The sequence below is a fragment of the Indicator indicator genome, chromosome 8 (assembly GCF_027791375.1).
Source record: "Indicator indicator isolate 239-I01 chromosome 8, UM_Iind_1.1, whole genome shotgun sequence".
In the NCBI taxonomy this organism is placed as follows: domain Eukaryota; kingdom Metazoa; phylum Chordata; class Aves; order Piciformes; family Indicatoridae; genus Indicator; species Indicator indicator.
Genome location: NC_072017.1, coordinates 3,390,956 through 3,407,926, shown reverse-complemented (window position 1 = coordinate 3,407,926; position 16,971 = coordinate 3,390,956). Strand labels below are relative to the sequence as shown.

The 16,971-nt window shown below is 41.8% G+C and overlaps 2 protein-coding genes across 3 annotated transcripts in view; both read right to left on the bottom strand.

Moving 5' to 3' along the window:
- Positions 1–3,179, bottom strand: part of NFXL1 (nuclear transcription factor, X-box binding like 1) — a 50,861-nt gene extending 47,682 nt beyond the window's left edge. Inside the window, exons 1-3 of one of the 2 annotated variants that reach the window (XM_054383042.1) lie at positions 3,011–3,179; positions 853–1,023; positions 408–517 (exon numbers count right to left, since the gene is read on the bottom strand). In XM_054383042.1, the coding sequence (XP_054239017.1) occupies positions 408–517; positions 853–1,023; positions 3,011–3,179 (450 nt within the window). The remainder of the gene's footprint in view (positions 1–407; positions 518–852; positions 1,024–3,010) is intronic. The other variant, XM_054383043.1, reaches the window with a different exon arrangement.
- A 4,350-nt stretch (positions 3,180–7,529) lies between these two features.
- CNGA1 (cyclic nucleotide gated channel subunit alpha 1) lies at positions 7,530–13,001 on the bottom strand. The gene is made up of 7 exons (XM_054383169.1): positions 12,894–13,001; positions 12,530–12,600; positions 12,119–12,148; positions 11,911–12,012; positions 10,703–10,810; positions 10,467–10,573; positions 7,530–8,947 (listed from the first exon to the last, which is right to left on the bottom strand). The coding sequence occupies exons 1-7, from the start codon at positions 12,999–13,001 to the stop codon at positions 7,530–7,532; spliced, it is 1,944 nt and encodes a 647-aa protein (XP_054239144.1).
- Positions 13,002–16,971: the final 3,970 nt, after the last annotated feature.

Genomic DNA, 16,971 nt, shown 5'->3' with positions numbered 1-16,971 from the left:
TCACCTGATGCTAGAAAGAAGAGATCAAGCCCCACCTCACTGCGACCTCCTAACTTCCTAGTATTTCTTGCTTTGGTATTTGCTACAACACAGCTTACTGAATACATCCTTTTTATGCACTGGCCTTCAAGAACTTCATGTTTTCATCTGCTATTCTCCAAAACTTCAAAATAACTACATTACAATAACACACTTCTGTAAAAAAAAAAAAAAACAACAAACCAACTATATCGTAAGTATTTATTTCTTCAAGTGTTTGACAAATCCCAAAATGCTGAATGTTGTAGTTAGTACTTGATACCATTTTAAAACTACCAATCCCAAGAATTATCTTACTAATATAACGACACCCAAGTTATTCAGGAATTTATATTTGCTTTATTTTAAGATTACTGTAAAATACTTACAGCTTGGTTCCTTTTAACTGAAGCAATGCAGATCAGACATGTCATAGCCCCTGACTGAAAAGCTTCATTCACATATTGTCTTGTACGTTCCAGGTCACTCACATCTCCATCTTTAATGTATAAAGATTTTTAAAGCAATCAGTAATGTTTGATCTGCTATTCTGGATGTGTTGAGAGTGCTGTAAAAAGTATTTATTTCTTTTTCTCAGTCATGTATTAGGACAAAACTACATTCTTAGAAGTACTTAAGACAGCTTCAGAAGCATACCATGGATTCTGCATAAAAAGTACTGCCAGCAGGCACTGCTGGGAAGAAATATTTGCAATACATCAGAATAAATTGCTTGCCCTCCAATTATGAACAAAACTCTCATGCACAGCCAAGAGTACAGCACTGTTTATGTTTTCATAACAAAATACAAATTAATAAATTAAAACTAATTACCAGTTTGACTGGTGTAAATGGTAAACGTTTTGGCCAAAATCTTTCCTTGTTTTACTTCAGCATCTTCATCATCATCTTCAGATGAGGAGCTAAACTGGTCTTCAACTAGCTTTTTAGCTGCAGCCTGGTTAGCCTTCTTAATTTCTTCAAATTTCTTCTGTGAAGATAATTCTATTAAGAGCACAGATTAATGGTTAATGCCATGAGAGTTATTCAAAGCACCACAGTCAGTTCTCCATACTTTGAACTGTCTTTTTCTTCAAAAAAATCACAGAATGTTAGGGGCTGGAAGGAACCTCGAAAGATCATCCAGTCCAATCCCCCTGCCAGAGCAGGATCACCTAGAGCAGATCACAGAGGAATGCATCCAGGTGGGTTTTGAATATCTCCAAAGAGGGAGACTCCACAGCTTCTCTGGGCAGCCTGTTCCAGTCTGTGTCACCCTCACAGGGAAAAAAATTCTTCCTCATGTTTCTACGGAACTTCCTATGCCTCAACTTCCACCCAGTGTCCCTTGTGCTGTCATTGGGTATCACCAAGCAGAGTTTTGCTCCATTCTCTTGGCACTCACCCTTTACATCTTTATAAACATGAATGAGGTCACCCTTCAAGTTCCTCCTCATCAAGCTGAAGAGCCCTCAGCTCCCTCAGGCTCTCTTCATAAGGAAGGTATTTCCACTCCTTTGATCATCTTCGTGGCTCTGCACTGGACTCTCTCTAGTAGCTCCCTGCCCCAAGAGCCTGATGATTTTATGTTTTAAGGGCAGTATATTGTTAAATTTTCAATACCACAAAAGAAGAGATAAATTGCATTTTCTTCTCCACTGTGAAACCATACAATTCACAACAGGATTTATTATCTGTCATTTACTGCTGACAAATCCCACCAAACATACTGGAATATATGCACCTAGCATGCTGATTTATAAAAAAAAAACCAAACAAACCCAAACACAGCTCCACACAAATATCTTCCAGAACATGGTGAAGGAAAAAAACACTGACAAAACAAAACAGAACAGGCAACTCTTGATAAAAGTAATTCTTATAATTTGCTGATACCCTACTGTTATCTCTCCCACCATTTGGTATTTTTAAAACTATGACTTCTCTTGTTCTCCCTCCATCCAACAAGTCCTTATTGCAATAGTGAGGTCATGCTCTTTCACAGCTGGCTGTGACCAACTCTCCTATTATAATTATTAAGGTTGGACCAGCTGATCCTTGAGGTACCTTCCAACCTGTGTTCAAAGAGTCTATGAAGGATAAGGATAAGCTTTTCTTGAAGTTATTGCCTGTGAATCAGAGGAAGATTCTCACATGGAGGGAAAAAAAGTTATGTAACAGAGTTCATAACAAACGAAAGTGCCTTTAAGATAACACACGAGAGAGTTATAAAGGTCTTCAGCAGATCACAGGTTTTAAATACCTCATTTTCCATATTTGATTATGATACCCAGTGTATTTACTGGGGTTCTTTCAAAGTGTAGTATTCAGGCTTTCCTTTAGAAACTGTGCTGCCACTTAAAAGAGGTCAGTATCTGGCACTTGTCTACCTGCGAAGTATTTGCTGGGAATCAACTTGCACTCCTTCCAGCCCCATGCCCTGGGAAGCCCGTCTTTCCCAGGCTGAGACGTGTATACCTCACGTCTCTCCCTAATGGGCAGCATTCTCCTGGACATTTCCAACCGTACTAAAACCAGCTGCTGAATCCATTCTTCCGTTCTTTACTCTTCTGCTCGAAGCGCACTGGCTCTGCACACTGGGGAAGTGTAACGCCCCCGAGCCCCCTGGCACTGCCAGAGGCCTCCGCCTTTCCCCCCCAGATGGGACCTGCGGGCCGTAGACGGCAGATGGCAAAGCACCGGCTCGCTACCGCCCAGCAGCAAAGGAAGGGGGCTGGAGCCCGCCCCTCTGCCCCGCAGCAGCAAAGGAAGGGGGCTGAGCCCGCCCCTCTGCCCCGCAGCAGCGAGGGAAGGGGGCTGGAGCCCGCCCCTCTGCCCCGCAGCAGCGAGGGAAGGGGGCTGGAGCCCGCCTCTCTTCCCCAAAACGCCGAGGAAAGCACCGGCCTGGGCACTGGTAGGGTCTATAGAAGGCCCGGCTGGTCTCCGGCACCCCACAGCCTCCGACCGGGCTTCACTAGGGAGGGAAGGATACTACACTCACCGCTGTCCCCTCCGTCGCTGGTCCCCGTGTATGCAACGCTGGCACCGCCGCGGGCCCGAGGTGCCGCGGGCCGAGCAGCTGCCCCAGTGCGGGCAGCGACCCCATCCCCGGGCCTGGCGCGGCCCCGGCCCCGACCGCCCTGGCGCCAAGGCGCCTCCATTTCACCCCCGCCAGTGAGCGAGCGCTGGCGAAGGAACAGGCCCGCTCCTCACAGCCCTGGCTGAGCTCTCCCTGCCGTCCGGCCCGGCCCCCTCCGCCCGGAAGCGGCGGTGGAGGCGGCGGGGACGGCGCCGAGCCCCCGTGACTACAGCTCCCAGCGCGCCCCGCAGCGGCGGGACGGAAGTGGCGGCCGGGGGTCTCCAACACCCAACTTCCACCGCGACCTGCAGCCGGCCGGCCGCGGGGGCTGTGCGCGCCCTGAGGAATCGTAGAATTGTTAGGGTTGGAAGGGACCTCAAGCATCATCTAGTTCCATTCTCTGCCATGGGCAGGGACACCTCACACTAGATCAGGTTGCTCAGAGCCACATCCAGCCTGGCCGCGGGAGAGCGGCCCCGGGCTGGGCTGTCAGACAAACGTTTGCTGGTTGCCAGACTGGGGGCTCTTTCTTGCATCATGCTTGAATTCATTTCGACTTGCTGCTCTGGCCGGAGAAGCGATGGCTTCAGGTGGCTTTCGCAGAATCACGCAATCATTTTGCTTGGAAGATCACCGATGCCAGACGTCAACCCAGCACTGCCAAGTGACCACTGACTCATGTCCCTAAGCATCACGTCTACACGGCTTTTGAATACTTGAGGGATGGTGGCACAACCGCTTCTGAGCCGCCTGCTCTGATGCTTGACAACCGCTTTGGCGAATTATTCCCAATACCTGCCCTAAGCCTCCCCTGGCACAACTTCAGGCTGTTTCTGCTCACTCTGTCACTTGTTACTCGGGAGATGAGGCTGACCTCCACCCTGCCTTTGAGGTGGTTGTAGGGAGTGAGAAGGTCTCCGCCCAGCCTCCCCCCGAGCAGATTTCTGGCAGCTGCTTCTGCAGCGTGTGGCTCTGGTGCATGTTTTCTCCACAGCTCCTCTTAAAAGTGTGAGAGTTAAAAATCGGCCACAAAGCATGTTTAGAAACTTTGCTGATGTATATCCAGGAAGTTTTACTGCACAGAAATATATGTTCAGGAACTTGAGTGCCTCCTGAGATGGTCTGACAAATAAGTGCAAGTTGAAGTGGTTTTAATTTTAGGGAGATTCCCTTACAGCACTTAAATTCTGTCTTGTGGCAGAAGGAAACTGCATTTAGTAGGGACTTTTTTTTCAGCAAATACATGTTTCGAGAAGTTAAATAATACAAGATTTCCAATTATAAAGAGTCTGAAAGTACTGAGTGAGATGATGGAGGTCAATTCTGGTTTTCTGTTTTGTTGTGGTTTAAAACATTGGTTTTTATTCTCAAGAAAGGGGCAGCTAAGGACAACTTGTGTCGTAGACTGAAAGATCAATAAAAGAAAGAAAAAACGTGAACAGTAGATCTCTGTCTTTATTAATGAAAACTCATTATTGTATCACACATTTCTTTAATACAAAGTCTTTAACTCTTTAACAAAGGAGAAAAGTGCTTCTTAAGTGCCCCAGTGAAATGTGTTGCAGTCCTACAGGGTCTGTCTGCTACTGTACAGATCTGCTGCCCATCTGCTGCCACACAGACTTGAATTGGAAGAATGCTGATTGCAAAGTCCCAACATTTAGAATATAGTTAGAAACCAGAATATCACTTGTTCTGGTGTGCACAAGTTGAGTCTTTAATTAAATAAATGACATCCTCTTTCCCCTCATCAGCACATTATGCCATTTGTAATTCAAAGTGCAGAATCAACTGTAAATGAAGAGCAGTTTCTTATTTACATTTACCCTCGTTGTTCCTTGTATATCCTCTGCATTAATTACTGCATCACATTTAATCCTTCCAGTGAAATCAGGAGTTATTTATAGGTCTCTGGCATTCTGGAAACCTATCACTCTGATCAAAAAAAAAAAAAAATTAAAACCACCAGAAATGGGTGCACATTACAAAAGATGCAGTTTATAATATCTCTGTATTATTAAGGAGAAGAATCAAAGTGTAGAGATATTCCGAACTGGTAGTAATGCTGACATATATTTTATAAGGAATGCCAGTCCAATTGCCCAGAATAATCAAACTGCCTTAAATACAGAATTATCCATTCTCTCCTTGCAGTCCCTATCTTCACTCTGTGTCATCAAACATTTCCAGTGTTGAGTGGCTGTTATCAGTGCTGAAAATGCTCAGCTGAAAATACCTAGCTGAGACCACAACTAATAAAACCAATTTTTAGGGGCAAAAAAAAGACATAAATTGTGGAAAAAAATCCAAGGAGGTAATGCTTTTTAAAGCAGTTGGAAACATATCTGACATGTTAGGGTTGGAAGGGACCTCAAGGGTCATCCAGTTCCAATCCCCCTACCATGGGCAGGGACACCTCACACTAGATCAAGTTGCTTAGAGCCATGTCCAGCCTGGCTGCAAAAACCTCCAGGGATGAGGCTTCCACCACCTCCCTGGGCAACCTGTGCCAGTGTCTCACCACCCTCATGGGGAAGAATTTCTTCCTGACATCCAATCTGAATCTACCCACTTCTGGTTTTGCTCCATTCCCCCCAGTCCTATCACTCCCTGACACCCTAAAAAGTCCTTCCCCAGCTTTCTTGTAGCCCCCTTCAGATACTGGAAGGCCACAAGAAGGTCTCCTTGGAGCCTTCTCTTTTCCGGACTGAACAGCCCCAACTGTCTCAGTCTGTCCTCATAGTAGAGGAGCTCCAGCCTTCTGATCATCCTCGTGGCCCTTCTTTGTACCAGAGGCTCCAGAACTGGATGCAGTACTCCAGGTGGGGTCTCACCAGAGTGGAGTAGAGGGGGAGAATCACCTCCCTCAACCTGCTGGCTACGCTTCTCTTGATGCAGCCCAGGACACAATTGGCTTTCTGGGCTACAAGTGCACACACATGATAGATGTCACTATCTGAAAAGCAGAAAGAAATACCCTATCAATGAAAATAATCACCTAGTCATTGTATTCTTTCCCCAACAGCAGCTACAGAAGATGGTGTAGGAAGGATTTAGCCTCTTTCTGACATATTTCCCTCTTGCACTCTGCCATCATCCACAGCTGTTACATTAGGGACATAAAAATTTTCAAGCACGGATGTTAAAAACTTGCTAGTCCACCTTCAGCAGCCACAGAAAGAGTCTTTAATACTATGTCTTTGTGATTGTTGTGGAAAGAACAGCTAGATTTTGAGCCATTCATATTTGTCATACTGATCCTTGCAAAAAGCATTATTTACTTCCCTCTCTATTCCAGCCTTTGTGTGAAATATCGTGAAAAAACATCCTAAATATCCTGAAAAATCTGCCCACTTACCTTTAAAAAAATCATCCAAAGTGGAGCCAGTGAAGTAAAATATTTTCCAAATCTTACAGCCTTCAGTACCCACATTTGTGTTGTAGATATGCCTAATTATTTATATTATATCCAATGCTTAATTAATCTTATTTTCATAGAATCATAGAATGGTATGGGTTGGAAGGGACCTCCAAAGGTCATCCAGTCCAACCCCCTCTGCAGTCAGCAGGGACATCCTCAACTAGATCAGGTTGCACAGAGCCCTCTCAAGCCTCACTTTGAATATCTCCAGGGATGGGGCCCAAACCACCTCCCTGGGCAACCTGTTCCAACACTATCATGGTGCAGAACCTGTTCCTAACATCCAATTTAAATCTACTTTTCTCTACTTTGAAGCCATTGCCCCCCGCCCTATCGCTGCAGGCCTTTGTAAACAGTCTCTCTCCATCATTCTTGTAGAGCTCCTTCAGGCACTGGAACACCATTATTAGGTCCTCCCCAGAGCCTTCTCCAGGCTGAACAACCCCAGCTCCCTCACCCTGTCTTCATAGCAGAAGTGTTCCAACTCCCTGATCATTTTTATGGTCCTCCTTTGGACCCACTCCATCAGGTCCATGTCCTTCCTGTATTTTAATCAATTGTTATTGAAATGTGTTTGTCTATACACAGGTTTAATATCATGGTTCATCATTTTTACTTCAAATAATATAACTGTGACTCAGCCATTCCTTCTCTTCATAAGTACACAAAGAAATTATATTAAAATGGCAGAATTTCCATTATTTACCAGTACATGACTCTCTCTAAATGGAATATATTTGCTGCAGAGCAGTGTTACGCGATGAGAGTACATAAAGCATCAGCAGATAATACCACTTGTTTGTGCAAGAGCAAGGTGTTGTCTTCCATCCTCACTCCAAATTCTTTTTCTTCCCCAAACCTGCCAAATACGTGCTGCTTATCAGAAACCAAGACATTGCCTCAGCAAAGAAGTTTTCATGATCAATAGTCAGTTCCTACAAAGATTAGAAATGAATGCATTCAGCCCCGTGCAGGATTTTACTTTAAGTCTTACTGGCAACCTCCAGTGATTTATTCCACTTTTGACACTCCAGGTTTTTCTGTGGATGAATCTGCTTCTTCTAAGTCTGCAAATTCTTCCTCTAGGACTGGCTTCAATATTTTCTCAATCTGTGTAAGTCTTACTTTCAATTTCTGCTGGGCAGCTTCATACTCAGCCAACAACCTGGCAAACTTTGTTTGCAATCTGTCCATCGCTCTTTCCATGTAGGTGACCTTCTCTTCCAGATCTTTAGGATCACTTCCCAGATTAGCAATTTCAACGTCCAGCAACCCATCTTTCATTAGGATTTGCTTGCCTTTTTCTTCTAGCATAGCCTTTGCATCGGGATACTCTGTTAAAGCCTCCATGAGGTCATCTTTAGACAGACAAAACAAGTCCGAGTATCCAATGCTCCTAATATTGGCTGTTCTTCGATTGCCAGCTTTGCTACCTTTGATGTTGAGAATGCTGATTTCTCCAAAATAACTCCCATCACTTAGGACCACAAACTGGGTAATTCCATCATCAGCAACCACTGCCAGCTTGCCTTCTTTGATGATGTACATCTCTCGTCCGATGTCTCCTTTTCTGCAGATATAATCTCCAGGGCTGTAAACTTGCGGCCGGAGTTTCAAAACCAGTTCCACCAACAGACCAGCTTCACAGTCTGCGAAAATCCGGACTTTCTTCAGCGTTTCCAGGTGAACATTGATTGCAATCTCTGCTCTCAGTTTATCTGGCAGATACTTCAAGACTTCCCTTTCATCCACAGCCTTCTTGTTTGTCCACAGGTAGTCAAACCACTTTATAACTCTTTTTTCCATGTCTTTGCTCACGTTCCGGAAATGCATGTACTGCTTGATAGCATCAATCTTTGCTTGAAACTCTGCCCTGGCAGCATTCATGTTGGAGATCATGGAGCCTACATTACCAACAATGGTAGCAAAAATCAATACTCCAACCAAGAAGTCGACAACCACAAAGAAATACTCAGAGTCTCTCACAGGAGGAGGTGTTTCACCGATAGTCGTCAGGGTTAGTGTGGACCAGTAGAGACTGTAGACATATTTTCGAGTCAGACGGGCAAACTCAGGATCAGAGGTGTTGGGGTAGACCCATGTGTCAGCCCCAAATCCAATGGCTTTTGAGATTGAGTAATAGACACAGGCATTCCAGTGAATAATTATCACGATGTACATGACAAGGTTAGAGATTCTGAAGATATTTGGGTAGTTTGTCCTCGTTTCTGTTCGCTGGAAGAATTCAAACATCCGAGCGACTCTGAGTAGTCTGTTGATTCGTAACTCGGGGTAATTCAGTCCTAACTTAAAGTAGAAGAGATCAGTTGGTATGATTGACAGAAAATCTAGTTTGAATTGAAAAGATGTTTTATATTTTTCTTTAAGCTTTTGTTCCTCTTTCACCAGAAGACCTTGTTCCAGGTAACCTAAAATGAAATTGTGAATTAAAAAAAAATAAATGTTAGGACTTCAACTGTGATTTGTTTAATGTCAACCCAAATCTACTTTGAAAAACATTTTGGGTGCAAATTCCAGATGGTACATAAATGTTGGGTTGATGGCTGGGCTTGCTGATCCTAGAAGTCTTTTCCAACTTTAATGAGGTCCCTTCCAATCCAACCCATTCTTTGATTCTATGATTCTATAATTCTATGATTCCCTTTTTAATAATTAATTTCTTATTTCTAAATATTCAGCTTAATGCTGCATGGTTCAGCTTAAGCTAAAGTATACAGCTTTGAAAATTAAACATTTCTAGCTCTGATTCTTTCCCTCCACTTTCCCATTATGGTGAACACCTGAAAGAAAATCCAACCACACCCTTCTTCAAAACTCCATTGGCTATAGGAAGGATGGTTAGTGAGGGAAGGAACTGGAACATGGGAATTCAATGCCATATGGAATGTATCTACTCAATAGCTCTGGAAATAGGATAAGGTTTTAAAAGAAAGCCTTGCAGCTGAAGTTGATTGGATGTCTTGCCTGCTCAATGGCTTTGAAAATCAAGCAAATACTTGAATCTCTGCAAAATCCAGATTTAGGTGCTCATTTTTCAGAACCCCTGATCTTCACTTGGCAGCACTGCATGTTTATTTTGTCTTGCTGAATCAGCTGCGGACAGAACAGCTTGTATCCAGCTTACCTCATGCTTAGCTTACCTCAGGCTTTTACGTGATCTTTGAGTTTCTCCTGTTTTTTCCAGGTCACAGACTACAGCTTTTCAGAGTTCTGTTTCAATGTCTTTATTATTGCACCTCATCAAGAGTACCCAGATAACAACAGTAGTGGCATTCTATGATGATTTAGAGGCTAGGTGCCTTTAAGAACCACAAAGTTACAGACCTCCAAGAGGTCCAGAGTGACCAGGAGGTGGACCAGAAAAGTGTATTTCATTCCCATTAAGTCCTGCATCCCTATAAGACTGGCTGCAGTTTCAGTTTTCTTCGCTTTTCCCTCCCTCTCTCCTCCTGGGAGGACACACAGGCTGTTGTCTCTTAGAGAGGAGTGAGACCTGGTGTTGGCCTTTGCAAAGCTGCCAACCTGGAGCAGCCTAATTGGGTCCTGGAGCTGCTAAGCTGAATTTTAGCTGCGTCACAATGGTGTGGTATGAGGGGTAGAGAGGCGTGGGAGGTGGGCAGTCATGAAGGCATGGGTTTGTTGGCCTGGCTTAAAGGGAGGTTTGTGTGAAGCTTTGGCTTAATGAGCTTCTGTGTTAAACCCAGACTATTGATTTTGTGTATTTTATATGCTTTGCACTGTTTTATGTACTTATGAACAGCATTTCCATTTAAACTTTCCAGTTCTATCCAAATCCTGTGTGTGAGCATTTTTCTTTTACCCTTTTGGAAGAGGTAAAAGAGCATCTGTCTCACTCTAAACTAAGACATATCCTGAATATTTTAAAGCACATGTGAAGAGGAATAAGTAAGCATTGAGTCTACTTGCCTGTTCTGGTCCTTACAAACATATCAACAACATAGATGGCATCAGAAATGTAATCAATAATAAACCAGGCCACTAAGTAGTCATGCTGAAGCTCATCAAAACAGGCTCTGGATAGGAAAGGACAAAAGTAAGTCACCATGAGATGAAAATTAAATCCTTGCATTAAATCTGTTTATCTATTTAGGGATATTGCATTTGGCCTGAAGTGTTCTGTAGTCATTGAAGGGGTACATCACCTAGCAATAATCATGGTCCAGTTGTACATGACAGGCATTGTGATGCAAAACAACCAGTTGTAATACACATTTCCTGCTGGATCAATAATGAAAATATCTTTCTTCTTCCTAAGTGATAGGCAGGGGGGGGAAAAAAGGAGATGTAATGAGAGACTAAAAATGCACATAAAGATTTTTGAGAACAAAGCATGTCAGAAATGGTTATGTAAAATAAATGGTCTTCATTATAAGCTTCCTGTTTGAATGCATGGACAACATGAAGCTGCTTGTTAGGTGTGACTTGGGATGCAGGCTCTAGAATCTAGAATTTGCTGAGCAAATTCACCTTGGCAGTCCTATTTCAGTTTATAGGGGCAAATGTAATTTCAACTTTTGCATATTATTTAAGTTCCTACCCAGTTAACTGTCTTGTTTGATGATTGATTTGACCATCTTTCAAAGAAGAAAATGGTTATGTGACAAGTGAGATAAATTATGCCTTTATGTGAGATAAATTCATGCCTTTCTCACTGGGAAAAGTCTAGCTCTGAGAAAGGTGAAACTGGCATCATTCACAGAAAGAAACCAAAGAACATGAATTCATGCAACACAAGCTCCTACTGCACTATTTTAAGTTTCTCTTCCTTAGCCAGAAAAATTATGAATTTACTAAATAAAAGTTAAAGCAAGAACTTCATAGAGAAGTTTTGCTTGCTTGTAGGTGCCCTTATGTGTAGCACATCTTCAGCTGCAGGGTGTTATCCAAAAAATATAGTGGTTAACCAGAGTACCAAGAAGATGTTTTCTTGATTCATTTTTTTCAGATCACAGGATGTTAGGGGTTGGAAGGGACCTCTGGAGATCTTTGACTCCAACCCCCCTGCCAGAGCAGGACCATAGAATCTAGCACAGGTCTCACAGGAACACATCCAGATGGGCTTGAAAGTCTCCAGAGAAGGAGACTCCACAACCTCTCTGGGCAGCCTGTTCCAGTGCTCTGGACCCTTGCAGTAAAGAAGTTCTTCCCCGTGTTGAGGTGGAACCTCCTGTGCTGGAGTTTATGAACTGAAATCAAACAAACTTACTCCAGGGAGAAACCCTGCAGGCTCTACACTCATTCACTAGTGTATAAGCATCTTGTTTGCAGGATGTCCAGGAATGGATTTAGTTCTACATCAAAACCAATTTTATTAGACTAACATAGCAGGACCTAAAAGAAAAATACTTACTCTTCTTTATTTTCTTTCTTCTTGGACTTATCTTTATTTTTGCTTTTCTCCTTTTTTTCCTTGGGCTTTTGTGTTTCTCCATCCTTTTTTTTTTCTGACTTGCTAAGAAACAGATTTACATTTTTTAGTTGTTACAGACTAGGTTAAATCATATTTGGAGAGAAATTAAATGCCTTAGGAATAGAGGTATTATTACTCTTTGTCTTACCTCTTCTTTTCTTTTTTCTTTTTCTTCTCTCTAAGGAAAAGAAAAATAGGATATATTCATGGGATGCACATAGCCCTTGCTTCCACATTTAGTTATTAGAATCATCTGAATCAAGTAAAGAAAACTTTATTCTTAGGTGCTTGGCCTTCAAAATTGCCTTTGCTTATTGCATTCACTTAGAACTACTTTTATTTCTATTAATAGGTATAATACTGAGAATTATTATCATTGAGCATGGTCACCATAATTGGTGTGCATGAAGTTAAAATGAATGTGCAGCCTCTTTTGGGGTTACTTGAATGCCCTAACTGTTTATAAGGAAATTATTAGACATGTATCATTCCTCTTCATTGCTTCTTAAGCAACCAATATTGTAGAACTCTTCTTTTATGAAATGGCAAAGATACTTACTCATCTTTATTGCTATTGTTGTTAACATTGTAGTTTGCAAGTGCACCAGGAAGATACCATGGCCTGGGGAAGAGCAAAGTAACACAGTTAGATGACATCTGCTGAAATACAAAAGGAAATATTTCATCTCAGTTGTCAGGGACTGTTTCCTACTGTTTTAATCATGGGTTGAATCATCTAAGGACTTTAATCTCCTAAATATTAAAAAATAAGCAATATATCACAAGCTTAAAAGCTTCATTTATTAATAGAGGATGAAGAAAATTAGATGACAGCAAATATTTGTGCTTAGTGAATCCTATGCAACTTATCAAAGAAAAAAAAAAACAAAACCAAACACAGACAAAATGGTAACTCTGACCTACCTGTTCTCCCCTTTGTCCATTGGTCCAGGGTCCTCACTGGTGTCTTGCACTACCACACTGGGAACAATTGGATGGGAGTGATGGGTCTCAATGACTCCTACCTTCATGGTTAAGTTTGTCTGACCTTGGGTAAATGTGAAAGATTGATTTTAGAAAGAATCAAATCATTTCACAACTAGCTGAAGTAACCAGCAAATCAATTTCTTTTCTAAAGATGAATCCTTTATATCCTTGATGCCTTGAATCCCACAACATTATTTTCTGTTTCCTCTCTCCCATGACATTCCCACTGTCAGTGCTTCAATGTGCTGAATGACCAGGCAACTGGTGCTAAAGGAAACATTCAACACTTCCTCTTAGAGGAGGCATTAATTTAAGTCTTTCTCCTGAGCTTAATCACATAATTTGAAAATATTTAGACAATTGCATTTTAAACATCTACTACTGTTTTATTTGGGGTTGAACCAAAGCTCAAAGCTTACTGTGCTGAATGAACAGGTTTATCTTCCTCAGCCTGGTGGTCTCTTATCAATGCACCCCAGGATACTGTTGGCCTTCTTGGCCACAAGAGCACGTTGCTGGTTCATTTCCAGCAGGTGAACTCCTCACCTGTACTGGTGCATGGGATTATTCCACCATGGCTCTGTAATTGCAAAGAGATCATGCCCCATGACCACACACAGATCTCTAGTGTTTCCTGAGCCACTAGTTCTTCTTTTCACCACTACTCTTACAATTTTATCAGTTGTATCTTGTCATCAGTGAGACTGACAGTTATTTGGGCTTTATTTTTTTTCTACAAGTGTGATCTGCTCTTGTCAGGGCCACCTAGAGAGGATTATAAAACAGATGCTGTCCCCTGCAGTAACAATATCCCTGCTCACGTGAAATCAGTCTAGAGAAGGCTGTAATCCACAGAGTTACAAATAAGCAGCTGTGACACTGATAAATATTAAGTCAAATGCCATAGAATCTTAAAGAAAGAAGTTCCATTCTTCAGTCAAGCACACTGCAAAGGAGAAGCAGGGTGACACAGCTGCCACATTGCTGCCAGACTAACCTGACTTTCCTTATTAATTAATGAAACTAAAAATATTCCCACCCAGAAAATAGGAAACTCATGTTTCTAGCAGTAATCAAGCATGAATTGCACAAAGTGGAAAAAAATAATCCAGCAATATACATCCTTTTACAAGCAGAAAGATAAAGAGTCGAGATTAAGGTGTGGTTTTCCCATGAGTAGTCCTAACTGTAGTCCAACATTGCTGGTAAATCTTTAAAAGATTAAGAGCTAGGATCAGGTCTAAGATGCTACACAAAAATAGATTCTAAATTTCTAAGACATAGTAAACTTTAGGTTAAATTCACAGGGAGCCTGGAAGCTCTTTCCACTGACTTACTGCAAGGATAAATTGTGTTTGGAAGGGGGGAGATTGAAAGTACACCAGGTGGAGTTAAGCGGCTTTAAGTCTGCTTACAGGAGCTCTGAAAGCTCTGCTAATGCTGGCACACAAAATTCCAGCCTCATTTAACCTATTATTTTCCACACAGTCACAGTGAAGCTGTGGAGCTCACAAATAATGGTGCAAAATAAGGCTGTGTCCAACCACTTCCAATTACTCTGTACCAGACAAATGCAAATGTATTGATCTCAGAGGAGATCATTCCTCAAACAGAGAGGGTTCTAAATCAGGCAGTTCACATTAGGACCCCCAGTACCAACATTTCCACATAGGAACTCATTTTTTCATGTTTATCTTTGCTTTTAGAGTCTTCCTTAGCTTTAAGAGCTAAACAATCCTCCCTTGTGCTGTCTAGACATACTGATTTGCAGATGTACTAGACGCTAAAGATGATGAACAGTGTGGCAAAATAGGATATGTAGAAAAATCTGCACCCATCAGAGTACTTAACCTGGAGTTTGAGCAAAAAAAAGAGTATCCTATTTATTCCTCTGACATCATTAGTATCTGTTTTGGGGTGCTTTGTGTTCTGCTGAGGGAGCCCTTGGCAGTCATGCATTGGACTTGCTGGGAAAGAGGTGGTGTCAAAAATAGCAATCTCAGGTGCTACAGCAAGGATCTTTGCCTTTGGCATTCACTCAGGACGTACAGCCCAAGGATTTATTCAAATTCCACTCATTTCAAAGCACACTGTGGAGAGTTTAGAAGACTGTGAGCCTAAGACACAGAAATGCTAATGCAGTATGTACCCAGCACAAGCTAAACAGACACAGTAATTGCTCCTGGGTTGGGGACTGGGGTTACCTTGGTACAGCATTTGTAGGACAAAATCCCAACCCTGGGAACAGGAGACAATCTCTTGTTAAACTCAGTGGATCCACAACTCACCTGAATGCATTTTTTTGTTTTTAATTGTAACAAAAATATGTCAGAGGTACTAAATGGTACCACTACCATGTTTCCTGTTCTGTTTTCCTTAAACTGCCTTATTTTCACAAATTCTTGCCCTGCTTTTATTTTCCTAATCCAATGCTCAATTTCACAGTCACACATTTAGGTAGCAAGTCTGAAAGGTAATCCAGAAAAGTGCTTGCTTCAGTCCTACTTTAGATTATTACCATATTGTTTTTTAGTGTATCATCACAACTCACTTGCTTTCACTGTCCTGGATTTTTGAACGTGGCTCCTATAAAAAACAATGGAAAATTCAAACATTATGACCTAAACCCTAATTATATTAATTGCCATACATCAAAATCATTAGGGCTGCAAGAAAACAAAGGCAGTGTTATCCTTTTACAGGATGAAAGATCAGCTTCCATCTGCTCTGCTCTTTTACTTTACCCATTTCTCCCTTTCTTGCTGTCCCACCACATTCACTTCTCGAGTCATTATTTCCAAAGGGGTTATACTGGGACAGAATTTGACATCATTTAAAGATCCAATTCTTTTTTTCTTTACAAAAAGCAGCAAAAAAAAAAAATCTTCATTAACATTCAATGTGTTACAAGGAAATCCTTTTTCTAAGGTGCAAAGAGTCCTCAGCAGTTCTGCAGTTCCATCAGCCTGCGTGCTTACCTTGGGAATGGAAGCTGCTGCTCCTAGTAGCAGTTTCAGTCCTCTGAAATCAGCCACGTTGCCTGAGTACAAAAGCAAAGCCACCATGAAAAGCTAAATATAATCAACATTTCCTACCCAAATGCCTTATTCATCCATTTCTCAACCAGCCAGTCCCATGTGCTGTTCTCAGAATTATTCCCAAGGAAGGACATGGATATTAGAGGAGGATTTCCTTGACCTGGTGATGGATTTTGAGATTTAGAGAGAGCTGAAAGTGACAGTGGCAGCAACTATTATCCCTTGTCTGAACAGAAGCTTACCAGCCCTATCATCATGAACAAGAAGAGATAAATATTGGAGCACACTCTGTCTTGAAACTAAAAAAAAAAAAAAAAAAAATTAAAAATATTATTGTAAATGTCTACACATTCTGTCCCATTTTCTCAATATTGCAGATGCTGTTATTCCAGTAACAGGTCTACACAGTACTAAAATAGATACAACACTAGAAATTGATATTTTCTTTCTATTTTATTGTGGTTAACATATTATAGTATCACAGTACTGATTATTGTATTGATCTATTATGCTGATTGTTATTGTATTGCAGATTAATAGGAAACACCATTTTAAACTACTGAAAGTGCTTCACTAATCTAATATCACTGTCACATTTCTATCCTGATCTTTTAAAAAGTGACTATAGATGTAGTCACCACAAGGAAGAAGGTTTAAGGCATTCACACATTCACGGACTGCTTTGGGTTGAAAGAGACCATCAAAGGTCATCTTGTTCAACATGCAGTCAGCAAAGACACCTCCAACTAGATCAGGCTGCCCAAGGCCACATCAAGGCTGATCTTGAATGTCTCCAGGGGCAGGGTCTCAACCACACTGAACTAATCTTCAAGACTGGTATAGATTAGCCCCCTCCAAACTGAACAACCCCAGCTCTCTCAGCCTGTCTGACTTCACTCACAATCACATCACTTTAGCATCAGTGTTTTTTCATGGATATTTTGCCTGTGGTCCTGTGTTCCTGTGAAGTAATCTT